The sequence below is a fragment of the Anser brachyrhynchus genome (genome assembly GCF_964034855.1).
Source record: "Anser brachyrhynchus genome assembly, chromosome: 20".
Classification (NCBI taxonomy): Eukaryota; Metazoa; Chordata; class Aves; order Anseriformes; family Anatidae; genus Anser; species Anser brachyrhynchus.
Genome location: NC_137713.1, coordinates 513163 through 534158, shown reverse-complemented (window position 1 = coordinate 534158; position 20996 = coordinate 513163). Strand labels below are relative to the sequence as shown.

The 20996-nt window shown below is 39.7% G+C and overlaps 2 protein-coding genes across 3 annotated transcripts; one reads left to right on the top strand and one right to left on the bottom strand.

Annotated features, from left to right (window-relative positions):
* The first annotated feature begins 5551 nt into the window (after positions 1–5551).
* On the top strand, positions 5552–18348 carry MED31 (mediator complex subunit 31). 2 transcript variants are annotated; one of them, XM_080562554.1, is made up of 4 exons: positions 5552–5573; positions 15457–15534; positions 16204–16300; positions 17035–18348. In XM_080562554.1, the coding sequence occupies exons 1-4, from the start codon at positions 5570–5572 to the stop codon at positions 17225–17227; spliced, it is 372 nt and encodes a 123-aa protein (XP_080418680.1). In that variant the 5' UTR covers positions 5552–5569; the 3' UTR covers positions 17228–18348. The 2 variants fall into 2 exon arrangements, with proteins under 2 accessions (XP_080418680.1, XP_080418679.1); XM_080562553.1 differs by lacking the exon at positions 5552–5573 and adding an exon at positions 12419–12654.
* Positions 18349–18420: 72 nt separating this feature from the next.
* On the bottom strand, positions 18421–20967 carry TXNDC17 (thioredoxin domain containing 17). The gene is made up of 4 exons (XM_080562555.1): positions 20825–20967; positions 19822–19903; positions 19443–19518; positions 18421–18740 (listed from the first exon to the last, which is right to left on the bottom strand). Exons 1-4 carry the CDS (start codon positions 20964–20966, stop codon positions 18672–18674), a joined length of 369 nt encoding a protein of 122 aa, XP_080418681.1. The 5' UTR covers position 20967; the 3' UTR covers positions 18421–18671.
* Positions 20968–20996: the final 29 nt, after the last annotated feature.

The window sequence follows — 20996 nt, the reverse complement described above, 5'->3', positions numbered from 1 at the left end:
ACTGGGTAATGCAAGGACAATTACTTTGTTACAGGAGCTAGGTTATATCCGTTTACAGCGCTACAGGATAAGTATCATTAGAGATACTCAACTTGTATGGCATTATTTTTCTTCTCATCAAAGTGTTTTAGTTTTATATATAAATGGTCTTTAGGTTGTAGCGTAAATGAATCCCTTTTTCCCCCCCACTTCAAAACTATGATTCTATGAAAACATGTACCACCAAAGCCAACAGAGAACACAGCAGTATCCTTATCATGGTCTTTGTTAGGACAGGTTACTCAGCCATGTTGAACAAGCAAATAATCCCTGTGTTATTGTATGTGAGCAGAGCATGACTTTTAGTTGCTAGTGCCTATGTCAGTTGTCCAGCTAGCATAACAGCTGCCTGTAAGGAGCAAAGTTAAAGGTTTCCTATTTTCTTTTCATTCTGTAGAAGGTCCTTGATTTTTCCTTTCTTCTCTCAGGATACTAAATTGCTAATACTGTCTGCAAATGCTGGAACTGACATGGTGAATGTCTCAAACCTGCAGAATTACAATATGGCTGATAAAGGGTTGTTCTTGACTGCCATCACACAGCACATATGGGACAATCAAGTGATCAAAAGCAGCCAGCATGCGTTTATGAAGGGCAAGTCCTGCCTGAATAACCTGATCTTCTACAACAAGATGACCCACTTAGTAGAGGGAAAAGCTGTGTGTGTCGTTTACCTTGATTTTAGTAGAGCATTTAACACTGTCTCCCACAGTATTCTTCTGGAGACACTGGCTGCCGATGGCTTGGACAAGTATAGAACCAGGTGGATGGACAGGCTCTGAGTAGTAGTCAATGGAGTTTGATTCTGTTGGTGGCTGATCACCAGTTCCATCCCCCAGGGTTCAGTGTTAGGGACAGTTTTGTCTAACATTTTTATCAGTGATTTGGATGAGGGTATCAAGTGCACCCTCAGTAAGTTTGTGGATGATATTGAGTTAAGTGGGATGGTTGAACTGCTTCGGAGTAGGAAGGGTTTACAGAAGGATCTGGGTAGGCTGGATTGATGGACAGAGTCCAATCATGTGCCACTGAACAAAGGCAAGCGCCAGGTCCTGCATTTGGGTCATAGCAACCCCATGCAGCTGTATAGGCTTAGGGAAGAGTTGCTGGAAAACTGCCCAACAGAAAAAAAATGAGAGTGCTGTTTGATAGTCAGGTGAACATGAGCCAGCAGTGTGCCCAGGTGGCCAAGAAGACCAAGGGCATCTTGGCCTGCATCAAAAACAGTCTGGCCAGCAGGATGAGGCAAGTGATCATCCCCTTGTACATGGCACTGTTGAGACTGCAGCTCGAATATTGTATTCGATTCTGGGACGCTCACTACAAGAAGGATATTGAGTTTCTCAAGTGTGTGCATAGAAAAACAGCAAAGCTGGTGACGAGACTAGAAAACAAGAGTTAGCAGTAACTGAGGAAACTGGGGTTCTTTAACATGGAGGAGAGGATGCTGAGGGAGACCTCATGTCTCTCTACAACTACCTTAAAGGAGGTTGCAGTGAGGAGGTCTCTTTTCTCAGGTGACAAGTGATAGGATGCGAGGAAACAGTCTCAAGTTACACCAGAGGAGATTTAAGCTGGACATTAGGAAGAATTTGTTCACTAAGAGAGCGGTGAAGCATTGGAATGGGCTGCGCAGGGAAGTGGTGGAGTCTCCATCCCTAGAGGTATTTAAGAAATGTGTGGACGTGGCACCAAGAGACATGGTTTAGTGATGGGTCTTGGTCAGATTGCTGGTTGGATCTGATGGTTTGAAGGTCTTTTCCAACCCAGATGATTCTATGATTTTATGATCGTGTATTTCTTGCCCATGTTGTATCTATATCTACATCCACTTTCAGCATTCCCTATGTGATTTTGAAGTCACCAAGCTAAAAATAGCACTCAGACAGAAATAGAGTCAAACTTACTGTGGATGCAAATCAAGTGACTTGAATCTAGTGACAGACTGTTTTCACACTGGTTTTCCAGTGTGGGTGAATAAACATACGACTTCCTGACAGTGCTCTGTCTGTTTCTCAGTGAGGTCCCCAACACTTCTGTGCATTTGAGCACAATCCCATCAATGCACTAATGGGCACTTGCAAGGCTTGGCATTTGCCTGCATGATTTAAAGGCTGTTTTTCATCTGGCTGGAAGATCTGCATCAGATCGGACCCTCACTTTTATATACCTCTGCTGGCCCCTTTGTGCATAGTTTGTGGTATAAAGAGGACTCTGTCATCCACTACAGACTGCATCTGCTTTGCAAGCTATGACAGAAGATGTTCCTGTCCTTGAGCAGAGCGCTTGAGTCTCCCTGGGCCTGACGATCATACACAGTTGCTTACTCCACAGAAGTATTTTCAGAATATAACAACTTGATAGCACCTATTTCTACAAGTGAATATTAATGACAAAACAAGCAAAACAGATAATAGTATTGTTATCCAAAGCCTAAAAACAGTTTCTTAGAAAACCTGGTATCATAATGTAGTTGCATTAAATAACCATAATAGAAAAGAGGAGAAAATTGTAAAAAGTTGGTATTGTTGAGGAGGGTGGTAGTTTTTCCTTCACTGTTTTATTCACGATTAGGTTTCATTGTTTATGAAGATTTTGATTCAAACATCTCCTGCATAACTCTGTTGCTGTCCAATTAGAGTTATATCCTATAGTCTTACTTTATCTTGCAAAAACTTTTATCTGCAAAATTAGTATGAAGACTTTTCATGGATGTTCATCCTGACAGCTGTGAAAATCCAGCTTATCAACAGAACACTGAGTTACTCAAGGAAAAAAAAAAAAAAAAAGTTCCTAGAAGGTTGATGAGCATTACATAAAAATTTGTATCTAGACAGTGGTTACCTAAAGTTGGCTTAAAGTATTCCTGGACTTGGTATTTTACAGCACTGTGTTGTAGCTAGTAAATGACTGCATGAAAAGACCCTGTATTAAGCTCTAGTAATAACGTTCATTTCACAGGAAAGCTTGCTTTTAAGACTTTCTTTCTTTGTGCCCATAGCTGTTTTGTTTTAATGGTCAACCATCCCCTTTATTTTTCAGACAGAGATCTATTGAAATCCTCATGTCTAGGAACTCTTTGGTAGGATTACACTAACATCAGCTGACAATCCTTGGGTTTGGGCTATTAAGGCCAACTGCTTTTCTGTTGCCAGCAAGTTGTGTGTGCCAGGCTTTGTTTATATATATATATGTGTGTGTGTGCGTGTGTATGTATGTATGCATTTTATGTGCATGTATATATATGTTACACATATAGAAAGAGCAAAAAGTTCACATTTTTTCATGTGAGTCTAGGCTGCTGTAGGATTACTTAAGAGTGAGTGTGTAAATGAGTCAGGAAAACTGTGGAAGTATGTGTGTTAAAGAGAGACAGTGGAAGTATAAAGCAAGAAGCCAGAGACTGGTTTATTAAAGCTTCTTTCTGGACTCTACTCAAACTTCTACCAAGTTGTTTAACTTTTCTCTTTCAGTTTTAAATGTTGTATTTAATGCTTATCAACCTATAACACTGGTTAGAAATATGTCCTGCTAATTCATTCATGAAAACAAAGATTAAGTGATCTGTCTAAGTAATGAACAAGTTATGTTGCTGAAGGCTCTGATTTCAGTCAAATTGTATGAAATTTGCTGTGATTCTTGAAGTTCTAACTCTTTCAGTCATGTGGGAATCCCAGCTTTTGTTGGAAACTGTGACAGAATGGCAGGAATGCCTTTGGATATCAACTCTAGCTCAAAATAAATGAAAACAAGTAACAGGAACTCACTGTTTCAGTTTTAAATTACTTAGTTTTAAATGCAGACTTGCAATTTTGAGGGTTTGGCTTGTGAATTTGTGCAGCAATTTGCAGTGCATAGCAAAACTGAGCCCATGCTGACAGGAAGTGGTATTTCTTATCCATTATGTCAGTTGGTCCCCGCTTTTCCCCTTGCTGTTAAATCTTTGTTGTTAAATGTTGTTAAGTTCCTTTTGTTATATTTGCACTTGAATGTAAGCCTAATAAAAAAGTAAACTATATTTATCAACAGACAATTCTTCTTTGTAGTAGATTTTTCTCAACTGCTTGGTTATTTAATAGTGGTTTAGCATTCCAGTGTAGTAACTGTCAACTCAATATACTGAAAACAATTTTCTTATTCATCCTGTGCTTTTGCATGACTAGTCAATATTTGTAACTTTTTATGGGGAAGGAAAACATGCTTCTTCCAAAGGCAAATTCTAAGGAATTCCAGTGTCTTATATGGAATAGAGGCAACTGCAGCACAAGCCATGTGGAGGCACAGAGTAAAAGGTAGGCAGAACACGCTGCTCAGAGGTGATTAAGGACTGCTTAACAAGATGTTTGTTAGCTTTTTAGAAAATGAGTTGATTATACTGAACGTATTTTTGCTAATTTAGGTTTTTTTCTGCAGCACTACATCAATAGTTGCTTATTAGTTGTGGTGTAAATGTGGATTGTAGATTCTGGTCACAAGGAAGAGACCATTTCTTAAGTAAGAAAAAATGTTTTATCTTTCCCGTGTTTACTTCACTACTTTATTTACCCACATGAAATTATTCACTGGCCTGATTTGGCACACAGCTTTTCAATGAGTTTTCATAAACCATTCCAGGTCAGAATGTGCACTTCATAAAATATTATTTTTATAGGCAAACCATACACTTGACAGAACTGAGTGTACTGGATACTAAAACAACATACATGCGTGAACTAATCTTTGTGAACGATAATATAGGTTGGGTCTTTGCAAATATTTTAGCAGGCTGGTTGAATATCAAATTTTCCATCAGAAAAAAAGTTAATAAATTTTTCAATTAAGCAATGATTATTTCTGGAGCAAGTATCTATTTTTCTTCAATAGTTTGTCTTGGTTACACAGTCAAAAATAGAATTTCTATCAAGGTGGGGGAGGTTTTATCTCCTTAATAACAAAAGCTGAGGAAAAAGAAAAAAAAAAAACTTTCCTGAGGGCAGCCCCCTACCCTCAAATGTCTTATGGTTCCTCATTTCAGAGCTCACCTTTGACTCCTTTCATTCATAACTGACTACAGATGTGAGTCCAATCAATAAGAGCAAATATGAATATAGTATCCCAGGATACTGAAAATGCACAAGTTAAAATCAACCATCGGGGAATCCATATTGGGAAACAAATTCACCCTTGTCTAAAGGGTCTTCAAATAAGTAAATCTTAATTTTTTTTTGCACGTGATCTGGGTCCAGCTCTTAGCATTTGGTGCTTTTTTGTTTGTTTGTTTGTTTTTCATTTTGGACAGACTTAACTTGGTGATGGCCAGCATTCTAGGAGTTAATTAGATGCAGGTGTCCTTCATGAAACACCTCTCAGGTCTTTGCTAATTTATACAAAGACCTGCAGCAGCTATACATAGCCTAGCTATGTGGAGTCCTTCCACTGTACTGTATTTTAATTGATCCCACAGTAGGTTAGAGTCTGCACAATAAAGTAAGGTTAGGGAGAAGGTCAGGATTCTCTGCCTCCTGAGAAACCTTTAAGGAATGGAAATTACATGGGTAAGTGTTTCATTTTTCTTCTGTGGCTTGGTCCCCTGTAGCAGCTGGAGCCAAAAGATCAGAAAAAGACCCTAATAAGTACTGGGAGGCATGAATGCCTATCCTTATCAGTGTTATGCAGGTGAGAGGTCCAAGTTCATATACTTTATAAAGCCAGTCTAGCAGGGTCACTCTATATGTAGAAGACTACCTGACATAACAAACTTGAGCAGTAAGAGGTGGAGCCGTTGAAGTAAAGCTCCTACAGAAAGAGGCTAACTCAGCTATTTAGAAACCTTTCAACTTTATTAAGCAAAGATGTGCATGATGTCTGGACAGCTCTGCTAATACTTACTGTTGAAACTCTTGCACTCAGGAGTAGAAGGTGAGCAATTTTAGGAACAAAGACCATTCTGACTATTCTTCCAGAACTGGAAATAGATTCCAGGAATGCTGCTGTCCAGAATGTGGGCAGAACCCTCCTGTCTTTTGTTGTCAGTGTTGAACGTTCCTGGTGTAGGAGATGCACGTTACCTGAATGGAAAAAATGTTCTATGAATAAAATCTTCCCTCTGCTGTGCTGTTCTGCACAGGAGTTGTTACAGCTTCACATGGACTGTTTGGTGGCATTCATTAAGAGTAAGTAAAAGACAACATGGAAAAGCTGCTGAATAGTTATAGCATGCAAGAGAATGCCAGAGAGGCTGCCACAAGTGTTTTGTGATCTAAGATCAAGCTTGTTACGATTTCTTTGTCTTCCTCCCAAAAATAAGCCTTTCTGTTCAAGTAAGGTTCTCAAGGAATGGATATGACACTGTCATTTCCAGCAAAAGACTTTTTCAGCTTTGAGTCTAGGGGATTTTTATTTTTTATTTTTTTCCCTGAGAGTGCATTTAGATAGCCTTCCTTATTATTTTTCTTCTGTGCTTCTACTGATAGCAGAAGTAGCCCTTTCACAAAAGCTGAGGTCTGAATATTTCCTGAATCCTGGTATTCATGAATCCTGGGATCTATAACTCCCAAGAAAACAGGTTCCTGATATTCAGCAAAAGGGGTGATTTTCTCTGCTTTGTGTGTTTTTGTCAGCTCTAAAGAAATAATTAGAAGACCTCCAAACTTTGGAAATGTGAGGTTAAAACACTGGAATGATGATCTGCCTTGTAGTTAGCATGTACATATTACGTGGCTCGTGGTTAAAGATTTCCATAAAAGGCTGCTTGGTAGTCTAAAGATTTCCATGAAAGAATAGATTGTAGAAATCAGAATATCCAGGTTGGGGGGGGGTGTTGTTTGTTTTTATAATATACTTTCTAAGCATGGTTGTGGAGTCATGGATTTCATTTGCAGTAATTATTTTTTCTCTGAAACAATTTTTTGATTTCTACCCAATATCTAAGAGGTGATCGGGATTTTCTCTGTGTCTCACTATCAGACACGTAATAGGAAATCCAGGTGCAGTAGTACTGTTGAGGTAAAAATAGCTTTATGTACTGTTCTGTACTAGCCAGTATTACTGATCTCAAGAGAAAGCAAAATTAATCTAGGATCTGATCCTGAGACTTCTTTTGTTATTGTTTTTTGCAATGGTTAAACTGGAGGACTGCAAGATCAGACAGCTCAGCAATTATTATTATGGTGAGAGGTAGTTTAACATTTCTTATTTATAGTGTATATAAAGTGGCCTACGAAAAGGCTCAAAATATTGCAATTACTCAAAATATTTGAATTAAGATACTAACTCTGCAATACAACAAGAAAAAAGTTGAATATAACACAAGGAACATGTCAAGTTGTGCTCTACACTGTTGCGTAATTATTCAATAAATTCTAGGTTTCTTCAAGTTACTTAAGTATCTATGTTAGACGTAATCCAAACAATCTAGTGTAGGACTGACATTTGGAGGTTAAGAGACTTGTCTACATAAGGTATATTTAGATTTGCCTCCTAAGGAGTTCAGCACTTCTGTTTGCCTGAATGCTATATAATCTTAACTATATGCATTGACAGACTGGCTAGCATGCAACTAAAGAGAAGGTTCATATTTTTGCCAAATATTTATGTAAGCATCCATGAAACTATAACTATTTGTGTACCACCTTTGCAATGACCAAGAATTAAAGTTATTTTCATCATGGGTGGGTGAGCTTGTGGGTGAGTTTGTACAGGATATTTAAAGTTTTACTTGCCAGCAGGAAGGAATCTCACTAATCATAACATCTTCATTACCAGGGGCCTTGCAATTCTAGCACTCTTTTCTTCAGCTGCATAAGTAAGTGCAGTGATATTTCAAGTACAGTTATATGTTCCTGTACAAGACTAGGATAATCTAATTTGCCTAATTCTCTTAAGTCAGGCAATTGATGTGGTGATAAGGCAAAAAAAAATCTTGTTTTTATATTTAGCTCCAATGATTTCACTAACATGATTCATTTTTATCAAAATGTTAATACTCATGGTTATTAGCATTATGGACTTGGTGGCAGATATAAATGTGTCATGGAATTAAAGAGCCTACTCTCTGGAATAAGAGACTGACAGGCTAATAATATTGAACAACTGAAATGCTTCTCCTAATAACACTTTAACTCAATATTGCATGTGGTTTAGCATTTGTTCTAAGCATCCTTTGAAGTCTAAATAAAGCCCATTGACTCACTTCAAAGTTTTTTCTTTAAAGCACCTTTAAAAATGTCTTAAAATGACAAGCAATACCTTAGTGAAGATATTCCTTCCGGAATGTTACTCTAAAGTTCAAAGCATATTGATCCTCAAACTCAGCTGTGTTCCCAGTGTCCTAACAACAGAAGACTGACATATTTTTAACCACCTTATTAAAGAAAAGTATAAAATGCTTTGTGACCTTTTGACATTTAATCTTAAATTTGTCTTCACTTCCTAATGGTTATCTAAACCTGGACGAGTATCGTAGTCACATGAGTACATGTTGCACTGTCTGTAAGCCACAGACTTATAAGTCTTTTTACACTCCTTCACAAAATTTTCTGCTCCACTGAATGGTGTTTAATAGTCTTCAGATGAAGATTGTTCTACCATGATTATCATAGGTTGGCTTTTGAAATGCGTGTTACCTGCCAGTTTCTTGAACTTAAAAAAAAAAAAAAAAAACTTAATTGAACAGTTAAGCCTTTAATTAAATATGTTCTGACAGTTGTTTCAGTCAGTGATAACTATGATCTTGCTTCTATTCAATTACAATTATAACATTGGAGTAAAAAAATTGCAGACTCTGTACTGGCTTGGTATATTTATAACATAATGCATACTCTGTTCTCTGTTATTTAACCATATTTGTAGCAGATTACTCTCCAGTCTGAAAAATTCTGTCTTGCATTCTATGGTTAAAATCCTTTAAGATGTCATTACCCATGTCAATTTAAGTGCATCCTATACTGAAGTAGATGGGTAAATGAAAGCATATCTCTTGGGGTCCAAGCATTGTGTATAAAGTACTTCTTGTTTAACAAGATCACTGTTATCAATTATGAAGCCTTGCTGAAACTTTTCTTTCTCACAGAAATGCATTGTACTTTGTCATAGGTAAACTCAGAAATGTTTCACATCCCTCATTTCCACCTTCAGGAGCTAACAGCACTTCAGACAAGACTCCTGTGTGTAATGGAGTCTTGGTGTCTTCACATCCCAGAAATAGTTTCATTTAATGACTGTGTCTCCCTGTCAATTCTAGTGATGCTATATTGTACTTGACATCATAAACCATATTGCTTTCTAAACAGTATTACTGTTAATGCAGTACTAATCAGCATGATTAAAAAGGCCAGAACCTAGCCTATAGCTTCTAATATTCTCTGAAACCCGTGAGTGCAAAACTGAAGCTTAAATCAGTGGAAGGCACATCCAGCTAAAAACTGTCATTAACCAAAAGTTTGGAAGTTTGACTAAGCTAATATTTAAAAGCATAAATAAACCTAACTTTTCCTAGAGAAAGTTCTTTTTTTTTTTTTTTTTTTTTTTTAGCATGACCCTGACTTTCAATTTTGTTCCTAGTTTTGATGGCCAAGAATTGAGTTGTTTGACTTAACTCTCTGGCAAACCTACATAGTAATTTATTTCCCGTGACCAAGCCTTTCTTAGGATTCTCTCCTCTGAAGTCAGTTTTGGGAGAGAAATCGCATTCCAGAATAGCAGTGCAGATGCATGGGATCTGTTTGATCTCTGCTTTTAGCCCAAAGTATGTGTTTACTGGGGAGTGACTTGTTACATTTTGTTGTAGTAATGGTAGTATTCCATAACCACTGAAACCTTGGATTTTTTGTTGTTTGGTTTCTTTTTTTTTTTTGCTTTAAAAAAAAAAAGCACAGCCCTATTTTATTAGGAAAAGCTATGCATAAATCCTGTTTAGATTGTTTTGTAACCCAATTTCGGGGGGGAGGGGGGGCAGGAATCACAGTGCATAGGAAGAGATGGTATTATAGAAAAATCACTAAGTAAGACACTAAAAGTAGTTTAAAAATGAAAATAGCAAATCACATGCATTTAAAAAATAAATAAAAATCAGTCAGGTTTCAGGTAAGTCTGTATACAGTGTACTGTTACACAAGTGCCTAATCATACAATTGTAGTAGCAATGAACCTAAGCTAACTTGACAGTGTTAAACCATGGGGGCTTTTGTTCTAAAAAAGTTCTAAAAATCTAGGATGTAACCCCAGGCAAAAATGCAACCTCTAGAATAAATTTACAACCTGAAAGCTGGACTCCTTTCCAGGGTGCTGATGCAACAGTGCAGTTCTGCTTTGCACTCTTGGAGTGTTTGTTTATTAACTGGTTTCACTCTGATACAACTTTTTAATGAATGAGGAATTAACTGCAGAGGTTGTCTGAAACCTACTTGGCTCATTGTAAAGTTGCTACAAAACAAACAGACAAAAAAACATCCAGGCTCAAACTTCTGTCCAACATGCAGAAAGAAAGAACATAAAAATAAAAACCAAAATGTAGTTCAATATTTTAGGTTTGAGTCTCTCCTTTCCATTTTCTTCAGCTTTGGAAATGTTTATCAACGGCTTGCCTAGTGCAAAGTTAAAATGAATGTTTTGCAAATACAAACACAGTCCTCTTCTTTTACCATTCCCAGCTGTTACCCTACATCTATCTGGGGGGAGGAAGGAAAAAAAAAAAATGGAACATTGGTAACACAGGTAAATAGAATGAAAAATCCTAGCATTGAGATTTAAGGCATACTGCTTTCTAGACAAAGGTTCTGTCTAGAGGCAGGTGTTGCTATGGTTCGACTTGGGGGAGGCTCTAACATAAACTGAACTAGAGTCTCAGGTGTTACAGAACCTCCACAGAAGCCACAGGAAACCAGATGGTGTAAGTTCTGCTGTTCACAGGTTTATATGGTATATTTTCATTTCTGTTGGAGCATCCTAACTTTAATAAAGCATTTAAAAATGATTTTATTGAATTCCATCTTAAAATACTTTGTTCGGTTAGGTAAGTATTAATCTCTTAACGTAGACTGTAGAAATCAAAATGGCAAATCATTTCCACTTGATTTTAAGTACAGAGAACTTTCTTTATATCATAAGCACCAAACTACTTACTGAAATTAGTAGTTCTGTCTTTTTCTTTAACCAGCTTTGCAATGTCCCAGTCCAAACTGATTCCACATTCGGAAAAGACCTCTACACCCATTTTATAGCAAGTCCACTATTTTTGAAGTATCTGTTATATTTAATCTACAGATCTTCTTCGGAAATTCTGTTGCTATTGCTTTGGGGGTAGTACAGAACTATAGGGAATACACTCTTAAAATATCCTCCTCACCCGTCTATAGGTTGACCATGGCTGGTTTATTTTTATCTGGTTAACATTAATAAAATGTTAACCTCTCCAGCCATATTGCTGTTAGAAGGAATACTCTCTTTTGGTTAGGAAAAAAAAAATATAAGACTTAGACATCAGGATGATACATAACTTTATGCCTACACTGGTTCACATTCAAACAGTTTATATGGGACTTTTTTTCCATGTGGTAGAAGCTTGCAGATTTTTTTGCGACTGCTACCTGAAGGTGGCAGCAAAGTTTTCAGAAGTCCGTTTGTTCTGCTGGCAAAGTTTGCAGAGTGAAATGATTGCTATGAAACTGAATTTCGATTATTTGAAAAATACACCAGACTTTGTACTTTGACTTCTGGCACTTAAAAGTTTGAAGTGAGCTACAGAACACAACAGGACAGCAAGGGAGGATTTCTTCCAATACTATCTTCAGTCTGGGTTTTTATTTGGAGTCTCCAAATGTTCTTTCTGGCCACGCAGGTTGTTACATGCTCTGCCATTGAAAAACCGGTAGCACGTATCTGCTTACCTACGGAGGAGAACGGCTGCCTAGTAGATTAGACACACAGGAATTTATATTCTGGGTATGTGTTTCTGAGTAATATTGTTGTGGGGAAAAATCTCCCTCTGCCAGTGTACATTTCCCTCATGAAACTGCCATAATTTTTTGTTTCCTGAAAAATGACTTATTGGAACTTGTCCCAGAGAATTTATCTCAGTATTTAAAAACTAATACTGAATGAGGCATCCTGTCATCATACGTTTGAGGACCACGAATGACAATTACCACGTGGGGAGCCCTTTTTGCCACGGGGGAGCTGCGCGGCATGAGTCGAGCGCAGCCTCAGACCGGCCCCGCCCGCCCGCCCGCTCGCTCTCTGCCGACGAGGCCGTTTCCTCCGTTCGGTGCCCAGGCACCAACCCTGCTGTTCTCCGGGGGGGGGGGGGGGGCTGCCGCGAAGGCGTGCGGCCGGGAGCGGGCTCCCCCTGCAGCAGCCCCAGTGTCTCCGCCGGGCGGGCCGAGCTCGCCGTGCCGGCGCCTCGGGGCCGGGCGCCGCGCTGGCGCGGTCCCGCCCGCTAACAGGCGGCGGCGGGGCGCGTTCCCGCAGGCCTCGGGGCGGGCCCTGCGGGCGGCCGCGCCGCCCGGCCCGTTGCCGGGCAACCGTCACGACCTTCCCAAGATGCCCCGGTGACCGTCCCCGCTGGGCTCCCGTCCGGGAGTGCCTGTCGCCATCTTGTGCCTCGGCGGGGTGGGGCCCGGCGGGCCGCCATGGAGGCAGGTGAGGGGCTGCCGCGGTGGGACGGCGCGGCCGGGGTCGGGCTGCGGGCCGGGGAGAGGCAGCCCGCAGTCCGGCCGCGCGGAGAGCTGCGGCCGGCTCGGAAGTGGGTGCCTGTGGGGGCGTGCTCTGAGCTCTTCCTCGGAAGAAGGGGGCCAGGGGCAAAGTCGTGCTGCTCCCGCCGGGCTGCGCGGGTCTCTCCTTGTGAGGCCGCCCCCGGCACCCGGCCTGCCCTGGTGCCGCCCTGCTGGCTCCTGGGGAGGCGTCTGTGGCCCTCATCCTCTCAGACGCCGTGGGAGGGGATAGCCGTAGAACAAAAGCCCGCTACCCCAAAACTCTAGGATAGTTTTTGCACCTTTTGCCACGGATGCCAGCCTCGACTTCATGTTTAACGTTTGTCCTTAATTCAGGAGTCTGAGCTGCAAGTTGGGGAGCTCAGGGTCTTCAGTCAAGCGCATCCTGTTCTTGGTCTTTATTCCTATAGAATGCATTGGTTTTCATAATGATGCACGAGCCCTGGGCTAGTAGCTCTGCCTTGACAGCATTATAGAAAAATGAACGTGTGCTTAGATGCAGCTTTTCCAGGGGCATGTATATCCAGGTGTTAGAATCTGTTGGTGGTCGCAGCTGGGAATTGAAAGTAAGCCTCGCAGTCCTGTGAATGAGTGATCTCTAGTGATAACAACAGACATCTGAGCACTGAGCTGTCTTCCATCAGTAAGGGTCTACTATGTGTTCATTATTGTTAAGATTTAAGCATTCTATATACCTTTTTTTTCCTATGTTCTCAATTTGTATTGCACAGCTCTTGAATTCTCTGTTCAAGTTTCTTATTTTTTTAAGGACATAGCCATTTCTCTATAGCATGGAAATGCTCAGTGGTGCAGGATGGAGCCATCAGAGAGTTGTCATGAAAATACTATGTCAAGTAGAATTTATCAAATTACTATCACAGAATTTTTATAAGTTTTTATAAATATTACACAAATAATTATACCTACTTTAACATTTCAAAGTGTTCTATTTAGCCCCGGTTGGTGCCAAAGAAATTAAAAGAACTTTGGTCAGTGTGGGCTGTTTTAAACAGATTAAAATCTGTTTAGTAGTTTGTAAAAGATTGTTTTATATGCATAATCACAATGTACACGGATTATCAGGATTCTCTTAAGCATATATTCTCAATGAAATATTTAATAGCTTACAAACATAGGTGATATGGTGAAAATAGGCGAGAATAAATCTGTAATAACCAACCTGGATCAAGTAACAGTTTATACCAATAACAATGCAGTGACACTCAAAAAGAGATACTTTTTAAAATGAAGGTACTTTGGTGGAGTGATTCTAAAAATAAGGAGGTTGATTCCTCATTGCTCTTTTTCTGTATGGTAGGCCCTGCCACATATTGTCATGGGTGTAAATGGAGAAATTACATGGAATTCTTATGATCATTGCTAAGCAAGTGAAAACTGGCACTACTGAGCTTTGATGTGGTATTGTGTTCAAGTGAGTCTGTTCCTCCACATTTCATCTCCCAGGAAGGGACTATTTGGCAGAATTGCAGAATAGTTAATGTTCAAAGGATCTTCTGGAGATCACGTAGGCTACTGCATGCCTCAGCGTAGGATCAGGTAGAGCAGATTGCTAAGGGTCTTGTCTAGTCAGGTCTTCAGTGTCTCTCAGGGATGAAGACTCCACAGCTTTTCTGGGCAACATATTCCTTTATGGATTTAAAAAAAAATAAAATCTTTACTTTAAAAGGATTTCCCTATATTTCAGTTTGTAGCCATTGCTTCTAGTCTTTTTTCCTCAGCACTACTGAGAAGAGTTTGATTCTGTCATCTTCATTCTCTTATGTCACGTATTTATACACATTTGTAAGTTTCCCCCAAGTCTTTTGTTCTCAAAACTGAACAGTCACAGCTGTCTTTGTCTCCTTGTACATTAGATACTGTAATCCTTTATCTTTGTGTTGGTTTGTTGGGCTTGCTTCTGTATATCCATATCTTCCTTGTCCTGAGGAGCCCCACAATTGGATGCAGCACTCCAGATAGGGTTTCACTGGTGGTAATTAGAGGGTAAGGATCACCACCCTTTATCTGCTAGCAATGCTTTTCCTAACGCAGCTCAGGATGCTGTTGAGCTTCTTTGCCACAAAGGTATGTTGCAAGTCATATTTGACTTTGTCTGCCATGACTTTTAGGTCGTTCTCTACAAAACTGTTTTCTAGAAGGTTGGCCCCTCAGTCTGTACTGTCACATGGGGTTATTACTCCCTACATACAGGTCTATGTGTTTCTCTTGGCTGAACTTTGTGAGGTTCCCGTCAGGTCACTCTGAATGGTAGTGCAACCTTCTGGTGCTTCAGTCACTTCTCTCAATATTGTCATATGCAGTCTTGCTGAATGTGCAGTGTGTCGCATTGTTATGTTCAATTAGGATTTTGGTGGGCCATTTGCTGTTCTCTCTTAACCTGCTTAAATTTTCCCTGTACAAATAAATCATGTTCCTTGCTTTTACCTTTTCCTTCACTAAACAAAGGGTCAGTGGGCATTCCTCCATTCTTTACATTTTGTCTGTTTAAAAAAAAAAAAAAAGCAAACACCCACCTATTTATTAATGCAGGCCCAACACTGATTCATCTGTGGAAAAGGCTTTGCCAAATGAGTTCATATTTATTATGGGGAGTTACTGCTTCATCTCCTGTTTAAACATGTTATTCCTATTTGTATGACTCAAATTGAGAAATTGACTTTTGAGTCTATCACGTGGGTCCAGTTCTTACTGTTTCTCTTGTATATATCAGATGATACAGGAAATCGACTGAGGTTCCAGCTGGAGTTGGAATTTGTTCAATGTCTGGCAAATCCCAATTATCTCAACTGTAAGTACTTAAATGTCAGGATCCTGAGGAATGAATATTATTTAATGGTGTTTATTATCACTGGTAACTAGACTAAACAGTGACCAAAAGGTTAAACAAAGAAAGATGAATAGATCCTTTTCCAGCATAAAGGTAGTCTTTAAATAATTTCATTTACCCAGATTTCTTATGGCAGGAGGAGGAAGCCTTTAAAATGCAAAATGTTTATGTTATTGAAATAAAATAAAATGCATCTATCTGGTGCAGAAGAGAATAAGTTCAAGTGAAAATAATAATTTCAAGCTAACACTATTCGTTTATCTGAAACCAGAATTTAACTAATGCTAATAATAGTTTCAGGCACTAAACATAATACCTCTGATTTTCACCGCCCGTTTCGATGCTAGTCAAAAATTCTTGTTTTAAACAGCTGTTCACGTCCTTGTTGCTGTACGAATGGAACATTATAAGGGAAATGAGATTAGCTTATTATACCTATAATGCTGACATAAAATATATATTATGCCCTTTGTATTTATTTTGTCCTGAGTTGCAAAAAAATGTTTGGAATTATAAATTTATTGCAGAAGTGTCTCCTCTGTATAGTTTTGTGAATGCATATTGTTCAAATTTGGCAGATTTCTTCATACCTCTATAGCTGACAATTCCTTGTTTGTCATTTTATTTCAGTTCTTGCACAAAGGGGCTACTTCAAAGACAAAGCTTTTGTAAATTATCTTAAATATTTACTATACTGGAAAGAACCTGAATATGCAAAATACCTGAAGTAAGTATTAAAATCACTTAGGTTTCTGCATTTTAATGATTTGATACTTATCTTCTATTATGCACTGTGTGGCAGCATCTCAAAATTTGATTTTTCCCTGCAAGCAACCAAAACCTGCACTGTATTTATGTGTAATATAAATTTTCCTGTTTCCAATAGCCTGGATTTAACAGTAATAGACAAAATTATAGAACTTGTTGTTAGTAAGTTGTGCACGGAATCTATATTTTGCAGTCTTTATCTCTACCTTACATATGCTTAAAATAAAACTGTTTAGCATTATGGGACAAAACTACTTCATTCTAACGTAGTTAGTGGGCTAAACTCTTTTTTGCCTTGTTGATGCCTATACAAAGTAAAGGATGATTTTGCATTTCTTTGTTAGTGTTCATACTCTTCCACATTTTGGAAAAACAGTTTTTGTCTGTGTATTTTAAATGTGCCCTGGAAACAGACATTCTAGTTAATGTGTTTGTTTTAATGAAATCTAACCATTAGAAAAGTTACTCTATGCAAGTACGTATATGCGCTAATAACAGTCCTTGCTTCCTAGCCTAATAGCGAAGGTATTAAGTTGCAGTGCGTAGAACATGGACAGTCTTAAGTGGTTTGATATTGAGTAAAACACTAAATAAATAAAATAATGAACTCCAGAGTTACTGGAGACTCCACTTCTAGTGTCACTTGTAAAAACTTGTATTAAAGTATTTGTGTTTTTTTTTTTTTTTATCCAGGTATCCCCAGTGTTTGCATATGTTAGAGCTGCTCCAATATGAACACTTTCGCAAAGAACTGGTAAATGCTCAGTGTGCTAAGTTTATTGATGAGCAACAGATTCTTCACTGGCAACACTATTCACGGAAGAGAATGCGCCTCCAGCAGGCACTGGCAGAGCAGCAGCAACAAAACAATACCTCTGTAAAATGAAAAATGCTTGGAAGAGTGATGATAAGGTGTACTTCAAGTATTTACAAGAGAGGAATGTAGGTTTTGTAGGTTTGGCTGTGTGTGTGTGTATTTGTCAAATGAGTTTTTTTCTTTCACCTACTGTACCGACTTTTTAAAGATAGAAGACTGACATATCTACTTCTGCAGTTTATTTTGAAGCGTGGAAGATCTTGAAAATGCATTTACTTTAGGTATTTGTTCCTATGGATTTTGTAAACAAAACAGTTTTTGAGGGCACTAACATGTATGTATCATAACAAAAAGTGTAGTTCAGCAGTCTCTCCTTAGTAGGCATGTTCCCTGGAGAACAATGTGTCTTGAAGTTTGGCTAAGAGCTCCCTCATGTACCCCTTTCTACAACTGCAGGAAGAGAAATTTGAAATAATTGTGATTGCTGCACAAAATTTAATTTGTGGATTTTTGCCTTGAAACAGAGATGAGTTACTATTTGTTATTTGTTTACCTGGTAATCATTGTTCCTGGGGTTCTTAGAGGGCTTTCCTGGCAGCGTTTTTTAGAGACCAAAATTGAAGTGTGAAGAAACAAGAGCTGCAAGATTAGAGCAGAGATAAGTTATAAACTTTGTGAATACCCAAAAAGGAAATAGGCTGTAGCTGTATCTATTCCTCTAAACTCAGCTTACTTTAATCTTGGTGTTCTTCCAGTGAAATATAGGATGCTCTTAGACTGTTTTCTACAGTATGTGTACTGAAAACAATTTGTGTTACAAAAAAGGTATAAATGCACAACTGGAGAAGCATTTGTCATTTATTCTTGTATAGTTTTTTTGTAAGAATGCAGATTGTGGCAGATGCCAGGGGTTTAATTTTCATGATTTAGATTGTGTTCATGCTGTATTCACGTTATATTTCATGTTCATGTAGGAGGAGGTACTGTAACATGTTCAGAACCAGACTGGTAGCCTTTAGCTTAGGCTGAACAGATAAACTATTAAACATCTTTAGTATTGAAAATTTACCATAAGAGCTTCAGTAGCTGCATAAAATTAGTTTTAGGAAGAAAAAACATTTTTTTCTGTTTCTCCTGCCCCCCACCCCCCCAATACACACTTACTCACTATTAAAAATATAACTTGGCAATTAAGTCTTACTCTTCAGTAAATGTAGGCTGTTGTTTTGGTTTATAACATGAGCTCAGCTCCTTTGAAAAGATACTGCTTGCAAATTCAAGTTTATTTCAACAAGGAAGTACATTTTTTTGTTGCAAGACTTTAGTTGAAGATTTGAACTTAGAATATAATGACATTTACCTCAACTAATTGGAATTAATTAACCATGATCGTTGTGGCGGGGGGGGGGGAGGGGGGGGGAGGGATAGGAGGGCACGACAGGTAAGGATTCCTTAAAAGGACAATGAAAATAATGAGATGAACATCTTCGTAAATGATTGGCTACTGGAGGATTTAGTCTTCAGTAAACAACATACGCACAAGCTCTGCTTTAAAACACTCTTCTTCAACCAGCTTCTGAGGCTGAAAAAGGAAGTTAAGATGTTTTAGGAGCAATTAAAAATCTGTTCTAGACTAGAGCTATTTGCACATAATACTAGCTGTACTACAGCAATTGTTTTTTGTTATATGGCAAGTGTGAGTTGGGATGGAGGATAGCGTGAGCAATGTAAGGATAACTGAAAAATGCCTGAGGGTTTTCTGGTCTGGGAAGAGTCATTCCTGAGAAAGTAATTGTTAAGTTAAAGAATGTGTACAAGTTAATACTTGGTGTGACATGTTTAATGCCCTCAACTATAAAGCAAGAGTTTACAGGAGTGAGAGCTGTAGTGTATTTCAATGAAAAATAACACTATACATGATCCTGTTCCACTCCCATAATTCAGCATTTAGATTTCTTAAAATTTGAGGAGCCATACATCAGGAAGCTAACACCACATTGCTAAGAACTTAGCCTACCCCTAAACCACTATGTGCTACGTGTATATATTTTCTTTATTACAGAGAATATTCTACAAAAAGCAGATCGGTTCTCTCTCAAGGAACTATTAGAGCTAGGAAGAGTGCATGGATGGGAGCCAAAGAGATGTTCCTAATTGTCTGTTCCCTTAAAACAAGAGAGAGGATATCAGAAAACATGGATAGCAAACTCATTTATAGCCATAAGCCCCTGCCAGTTTCCCAGTTGGATGCATGTAGATCCATACAATACAATATATCACTTACTGTTCCATATTTAAGTAGTGTAGGCACTCCTGTTAGTTTCAGATTCTTCCTGAATTCATTGTTAGGATCTTTCCAGCTGTTCAGGAAGATGGTAGTTAAACACAACTTGTAAAAATGTGTTAAAAGTGCAGTTTGAAATTACTCTGTTAAAATTACTTCAAAAGGATGATTTGAAGATCTTTACCTCCCACCTCCCCAGCTTCCTCTTTAGAACAAGCATGCAGATAGTTACTTTATGGATGGTGTAGACCTCCACACTCACAAAAGGACAGTCAGTCATTAGTTTCAACAGGTTAGTTAACCTCTAGTCTAGGAACAGCATGTAGTGGGTTTACGTGGCAAGGTAATACCAGTTGTTGACATTAAAACAGTTACTTACTAGGCTCTGTCTCCTACTAGGCAGTAGATGAACACAGACTCATCAGGCATGTTATGAAGTTCCTTCCTCACAACTGGTTCAGCTAGAGAGTAATTTTTAAATGTTTGTAGTTAATAGTGTGCTATAGAATCACGTGGATCTAGTACAACCAGCAAGGTTGCTAATAAACACTTTGTTTCAGGCAGAGATCTGTATTTTGTTTCATCTGGTTATCCGCCAGCTTTGCAGAACTTAGATGTTCAACAATAAAGGGAATGGCCTTTGCAAAAATGCCAATTTCAACTTTAACAAGCTAGACAATTAATTAGTGTCTCCTCTGGATAAGAGCCCAGCAAAACAGCAGTAAGTGGTTGTCATATGTAATCTGGCATATATGATCCATAAAATTCACTGTAATGCACTGAGAAGCTGCCTTCACATTCTACTGCTAGGCACCGGTGAGTCATCTCTGCCTTTTGATACGTGAAGCAGAGGTGAATTAACTGATCGTAAGATTCATATCAAATTGTTTGCTAAGACAGATAAAAACCTATCCTTCATACCAGTCTCTACTCAACAGCATATAACGTTACACACTATTCCGTGGGACGGCTGGCAAATCCAAGACCAGCACAGACAGCTTGTTTCTGAAGCAGCAGCTTTGGCCTGCTCCCAGTCGCGTCGGCCTGCAGCGCCAGTTGGGTTCACCATGGTGTTATCTGCAGCTAGAGCTTGGGACCCGACCCCCTCCCAGCTCCCTCGCGGAGCAGGATGCGGACTCGGGCTGTCTGAACGCCCCTCGACAGCTCCGCACCGGGACCTGCTGGGCGCCCCGGCACGTTCACCCCAGGAAGGGCAGCCGGGGCCGCTCCGGCCGCTTCAGACAATCCGGAGCGACCGCGAGCGCCCGCGGGCAGGCGCATCCCGGCCGGCACCGGCCCCACGAGGGGAGGAGGCCGCCCCCCGGCGCCACGCCCGCGCTGCCACGGCCCCCGGGGGCCGCGGGGTGCCCGCCCGGCCTCACCCGTCACGCAGTCCGGGCACCAGCTCCTGCCCTCGGCATCTTTGTCGCCGCAGAAGAGCGCGAAGATGGGCCGGCCGTGGTAGCGCTGCGCTGTCTGCACAAACTCGCCGTACCCGCGGACCTGCTTTTCCTCCCAGCCCATGGCGCCCGCAGCAGGCGGCAGCTGCGAGCG

Coding starts and splice junctions, on each gene's coding strand:
- TXNDC17 (XM_080562555.1), bottom strand. CDS start 20,966: ATGGGCTGGGAGGAAAAGCAGGTCCGCGGGTACGGCGAGTTTGTGCAG. Junction 19,519..19,821: donor CTAGTAGGAGACAGAGCCTA/GTAAGTAACTGT, acceptor CTTCCTGAACAG/CTGGAAAGATCCTAACAATG. Junction 18,741..19,442: donor CACTACTTAAATATGGAACA/GTAAGTGATATA, acceptor TTCCTTTTTCAG/CCTCAGAAGCTGGTTGAAGA.
- MED31 (XM_080562553.1), top strand. Junction 15,535..16,203: donor AAATCCCAATTATCTCAACT/GTAAGTACTTAA, acceptor ATTTTATTTCAG/TTCTTGCACAAAGGGGCTAC. Junction 16,301..17,034: donor GAATATGCAAAATACCTGAA/GTAAGTATTAAA, acceptor TTTTTTATCCAG/GTATCCCCAGTGTTTGCATA.